Source organism: Cebus imitator, unplaced genomic scaffold, assembly GCF_001604975.1.
Source record: "Cebus imitator isolate Cc_AM_T3 unplaced genomic scaffold, Cebus_imitator-1.0 Scaffold180, whole genome shotgun sequence".
Classification (NCBI taxonomy): domain Eukaryota; kingdom Metazoa; phylum Chordata; class Mammalia; order Primates; family Cebidae; genus Cebus; species Cebus imitator.
Genome location: NW_016107495.1, coordinates 1185775 through 1191489, shown reverse-complemented (window position 1 = coordinate 1191489; position 5715 = coordinate 1185775). Strand labels below are relative to the sequence as shown.

Genomic DNA, 5715 nt, shown 5'->3' with positions numbered 1-5715 from the left:
GCCCACAAGGTAGAGATGGGTGGAGTTCATGATAAGAGAACTCTGCCTTAGTGGCAGTGTGGCCTCATTGCTGGGTCTGTTTCTCCTCTTTGCTTGGCTCCCTGAAAGCTGACAAAAAGTATCAAAAAACAGTCTGAGCCACTTTGATCCCTAGCCACAGAGAAAGGAAGGGATGAAGGGAGGCCCTTGTTTCCAGACCTGTCTATCATTCTTGAAGGAACAGATGGGCTCGGGAGCTGCAGAATCTGAACTACCACTCCTGATGGCTCTGGTCACAATGATGTCTTTGTTCTTGCCCTACACTTCAGAGCCCAGTGGTTACAGTGGCAATGGGAGTGTATGTCCCAGCACAAGGCATTGCAGGCCCTCCCACCTTAGCAGAATATAGTTCTTCCTCTGCTCCTTATGGACTTGGAATTCCCCGACCTGACTAGTAGAGTGGCAATAACCAAACTCCTGTGATTGTTGGGAGAGTTCAGAATTCCTGAACAAGCAGGTTCCCTTGAAGGCCTGCTTCCCTGGGGAATTGGACCTGAGGCTACCCTTCCTCTGTGCCTCCACAGCTGGCAATGAAATGCATGAGACCAGAAGATGTGTCAGTGCTGTACATCACTCAGGCCCAGGAAATGGAGAAGCAGGGCAAGTACCGTGAGGCTGAAAGGTGAGCCGTGGCCTCAGAGAAGGTGTAGGGAGAGATGAGATTTCATTGCTGGGAGGAGGGATGGGGTCTCAGGATGTGTACCCTCTGCCCAGAAGGCAGAGACAGCAGGGATCTGGGTCTAGGAGGCCCTAGATGCATCTCCCTTCCCCAGGCTCTATGTGACAGTAGAAGAGCCTGATCTTGCCATCACCATGTACAAAAAGCACAAGCTGTATGATGACATGATCCGCCTGGTTGGGAAGCACCATCCAGATCTCCTCAGTGACACACACCTACATCTGGGCAAGGTGAGCCCTTCTCCTGGCTCTACCTATCTCTTCCCCAACCAGGCTCCACCTCCCCATCCTTCCATCTTGACTCACCTTCCTGCAGGAGCTGGAGGCTGAAGGCCGACTACAGGAGGCCGAGTACCACTACCTCGAGGCCCAGGAATGGAAGGCAACAGTGAACATGTACCGAGCCAGTGGGCTTTGGGAAGAGGCCTACCGCGTAAGGAGTTCAGGCCATGCTGAGGGATACATGCATCCTTCTTTCCCATGGTTGTTTTTTTTTTTTTTTTTTTTTCCCCACACAGGTTCTCACTGTCACCCAGGCTGGAGTGCAGTGATACAATTACAGCTCACTGCAGCCTTGACCTCCTGGGCTTAAGCAATGGATCCTCCCACTTCAACCTCCTGTGTAGCTGGGACTACAGGCATGCACACCACACCTGGCTAATTTTTAATTTTTTTGTAGACAGTTTTTCCACCATGAGTTCAGGCTGGTCTTGAACTCCTGGCCTCAAGCAATCCACCTGCCTTGGCCTCCAAAAGTGTTAGAATTACAGGCATGAGCCACCATGGCCAGCCCTTCTTTCCTACTTTAAGTGACTAATTCACAATCGGTCAGAGCATCTTTGAAAATGTAGTGAAGATCAGAGTCTCTCTTGCCAGAACCACATTCACATCTATATAAAGAAAATGTCATTTATAATTTTAAGGGTCTGTGGACCAGGTAGGTAAAGCCTATCCTTGGACCCTAAGTACTTCAACCTAAGTTAAGAAACCCTGAGATATAACCCTCTTCCTGTTAACTTTTTATTTTATTTTACTTTTATTTTTTGAGACAGAATCTCACTCTGTCTCCCAGGCTGAAGTGCTGTGACACAATCTTGGCTCACAATCTAGCCTCTATCTCCCAGGTTCAAGCAGTTCTCCTGCCTCAGCCTCCTGAGTAGCTGGAACTACAGGCACTCACCACCATGCCCAGCTAATTTTTGTATTTTTAGTAGAGATGGGCCTTCACTATGTTGGTCAGGCTGGTCTCAAACTCCTGGCCTCAAGTGATTGACCTGCCTCTGCCTCCCAAAATGCTGGGATTACAGGCATGCGCCACTGCACCCAGCCTCTCCCTGTTAACTTAGAGCAGTTACTGGATCCTTGTCAAAGCCAAGGTCAGAGATGAGAAGGGAGCAACTCTGTATTGGAGGATTATTGAGTGAGTTTGCTTTACAGGTGGCCAGGACTCAAGGAGGGGCTAATGCCCACAAACATGTGGCCTATCTGTGGGCAAAGAGCCTGGGAGGAGAAGCTGCAGTTAGACTGCTTACCAAGCTGGGACTCCTGGAAGCTTCTGTTGACCATGCTGCAGACAATTGGTGAGGCCCCAAACATTCTCTCCACGAGCCCCATCCCAGCTAGAGGCCCTCTCTAGATAAAGAAGATTGATGTATAACTGAAAAATATTTCCAGAAGCAGAGGTAAGAATGAAGAAATGTGGTAAAGGAAGATCCTTGGAAGGACATGATAGAGTGGCAAGAATAAATTAACTGCTCCTATTCCCTAGGGCTCAGAACAGTGTTTACTCTTTGGCCGTTCTAAGAAGGGTGGAGAGGGAACAGATTGTAGAGCTAGCACTGCAGACTGCACTAAGCCAGTCACTTGCATCTGGGTAGTAGAAGTGTGATTCTTCAAATGCAAAGTGAACTCTTCTTTTTTTTGGAAGCACCAGAGCTCATGAGGTATTTTATTTGTAAATATGTATTACATCTCCAGAAAAAGAATCCCAGGATTTTCCCTCCAATGTGTTGTTGTCTTGCTTCTTCATGGTTCATGATGCCAGCTGAGGTTGTCAGTACAATAAAACCAAGCTGGCAGGATGGGAGCAGATTATTCTGCCATTTTTCTAGATTTCTGAGTTACATGTCAAATCTGGGACTGATCACTCCACACTTGTTCAGCCTGCCTGTGAGGTTCACAACAATTTTCCTGGCTCTGTGATCATCAGTGATTTCAAATCCGCCGAATGTAACCATATTTCATCATCACAGTTAGAAACCAGATGATGACTTTGGAGTACAGCCTGATAAGAACCTGGTGTTTGCCTCTTTCTGGCATTGCTGATGCTTTTGACAGCATCAGCCAGGACATTCGTGCGCACCATTGTGGCGGCACAGAAAGATGGCGGAAAGAGCAAAGTGAACTTTTCTTAAGCAACTGTTATAAATGCCAATTGTGGAGTCCAATGCTGAGGGTGATCTTGTTCATTTTTTGGACAGACTGTGTTTCTGATAATGTAGCTGGGGCTCAGGAGGAGGTGGTGAGCACCAGGAGCCCTCCTGGCCCTGTCAGCATAGGACTTCGAAGCTCACTCCTCCCTTCCCCTTCGCAGGCCCATTCTCCTTCCTCAGGAGCAGCTGGCCTCAGGGAAGGCATAGGCTTTTCCAGACGTCTCTTGATCCATGCGGACAGTGACGTGGTCTTCACAGGGCTGCCTCCCTGTCTTCCTTTTTATCTCTGTGCTTTTCTGTCACTTCATGTCTGTTATCCTTAAACCTGTCACTTTTTCTCCCCTCAACCCTGTCCTTTCTGTTTTGTCTTGTTCCTTTTATGAAGGGAAGTGTGAAGTAAGAAAACTTTATCTGCACCTTTTGTTTCAGCAACTTTGAATTTGCTTTTGAACTCTCTCGGCTGGCTGTCAACCACAAAACCCCGAGATCCAACTCAAATACGCTATGTACCTGGAGGATGAGGTATGGGTGTGATTTGGACCCTGACCGCAGAGCCCTCTTGTTCCATCCCCTAGTGCACTGCTTCCTGGTGTGTAGACCCCAGTCACGGGGCTGCCTGTGATGCCGGTCTCCTTCCCATCACACACGGCTGTCCTTCTCCTTGTAGGGTAAATTGGAAGAGGCTGAAGCTGAATTCATCAGAGCTGGTAAACCCAAGGAAGCAGTCCTCATGTGAGTTACCCCATACATTCCTTAATCCTGTTTCCCCAGTCACAGTCCCCGGATCTTTCATGATTATCTTGACCTTCATTCAAACCTAGAACAAATCAGTGTTACACCCCTCAGTGACATGGCTGTTTGTCTTCCAGAATTGGGGCCTCAGTCCTATACTCAGTCTCTCCTCTGTCCCCATTTGGGGGCAGGTTTGTTCACAATCAGGACTGGGAGGCAGCTCAGCGTGTGGCCGAGGCCCACGACCCTGACAGTGTCGCCGAGGTGCTTGTGGGACAGGCCCGGAGGGCGTTGGAGGAAAAGGACTTTCAGAAAGCAGAAGGGCTGCTGCTCCGGGCCCAGAGACCAGGCCTGGCCCTCAGTTATTATAAGGTGGGGCACTGGATTCAGGGCCATGAGGGGCCGGGGAGAGGGTCTGAGAACCCACAGAGAGCCACACTGACCCTTGGTATGAAGAAAGATCAGGGAGGTTGGTACTGAGGAGTGGGAAAGACAGGAAAGAGGAAGGAGAAGAGAGGTCTAAGGACCCAGGAGTCCGTGGGCCAGGGCACCTGTGTGGCAGTGGGAAGCTGTCCTGCCTGCCTCTGCCATCTTGATACCTGGAAATCTGAGCAGGAGGCTGGATTATGGAGTGACGCGCTGCGGATCTGCAAGGACTATGTGCCCGGCCAGCTGGAGGCTCTGCAGGAAGAGTATGAGCGGGAAGCTACTAAGAAGGGGGCCAGGTATGAGGCCAGAGGTCCAGCAGCAGTGGCAGGGCTGGGAGGGCCATGAGGCATGCACAGGACAGAGCACACTGCCCCGCCATGCCTAGTCCCCGTGCTCTAATCTCCACAGGGGTGTGGAGGGACTCGTGGAACAAGCTCGACACTGGGAGCAGGCTGGAGAGTACAGTCGTGCCGTGGACTGCTACCTCAAAGTGCGAGACTCTGGAAACAGCGGCCTAATGGAGAAGTGCTGGATGAAGGTGAGGGCAGCAGGCTCTTTCGGGCCCTCCTTCTTCCTAGGCCTCCATTCACACTCAGCTTCCCTTCTCACATCTGCAGCTGTCTCCTCTGTGTCTTTTCCTTTTCAATCAGGTAGCAGGAATCTGTGGAGCTCCTGCTGGATGATAGAGCCAGAACCTCTGAAGGCTGTTAAGCAGATATAAGACAGCTAAAAGTTAGGGGAGTTGAACTAACACATGGCTCAGTTAATATCATATCTGAGTGCATACCAAAGTGCATGACTTAAAGTAGAGTTCAGAGAACAGTGAGATCTCTGTGGGCTAGACAGGTCAGGAAGGCTCTGTGAAGAAGGAGGGAGGACTTGGACAGGAGCCGGAAGGGCAACCCCAGGCACAGGAACTGGTCATACAGGGAACATGAAAAAGCATGGGCTCCGCCTCATCCACCCAACATTTCCTGAAAAGAGGCCTCCAGCAAATTAAGCCAGGCCAGTATGTGTCTCAAATAATAAGACATACTGTATTAGAGAAACCAACAGGATGTATACAGTCATACACCACATAATAACATTTAGGTCAACAGTATACCGCATGGCTGGGTGTGGTGGCTCACACATGAAATCCCAGTACTTTGGGAAGTCAAGGATGGCGGATCACTTGAGGTCGGGAGTTCGAGACCAGCCTGACCAACATGGCAAAACCCTGTCTCTACCAAAAATACAAAAAAATTAACCAAGCATGGTGGTATACACCTGTAATTCTGGCTACTCAGAAGGCTGAGGTAGGAGGTTTACTTTGAACCCAGGAGGTAAAAGTTGCAGTGAGCCAAGATCACAACAGTACACTCCAGCCGGGGTGACAATGTGAGACTCTGTCTCAAAAAAAAAA

At 49.7% G+C, this 5715-nt stretch overlaps 1 protein-coding gene across 1 annotated transcript in view; it reads left to right on the top strand.

The window, feature by feature from the left end:
• The window catches only part of IFT172 (intraflagellar transport 172), a 44776-nt gene that overhangs the window by 30320 nt on the left and 8741 nt on the right, over positions 1-5715 (top strand). The window contains 10 exon segments of the mRNA XM_037744650.1: positions 538-661; positions 813-948; positions 1034-1150; positions 2155-2297; positions 3579-3625; positions 3628-3671; positions 3817-3881; positions 4073-4253; positions 4497-4606; positions 4719-4848. Of these exon segments, the coding sequence (XP_037600578.1) occupies positions 538-661; positions 813-948; positions 1034-1150; positions 2155-2297; positions 3579-3625; positions 3628-3671; positions 3817-3881; positions 4073-4253; positions 4497-4606; positions 4719-4848 (1097 nt within the window).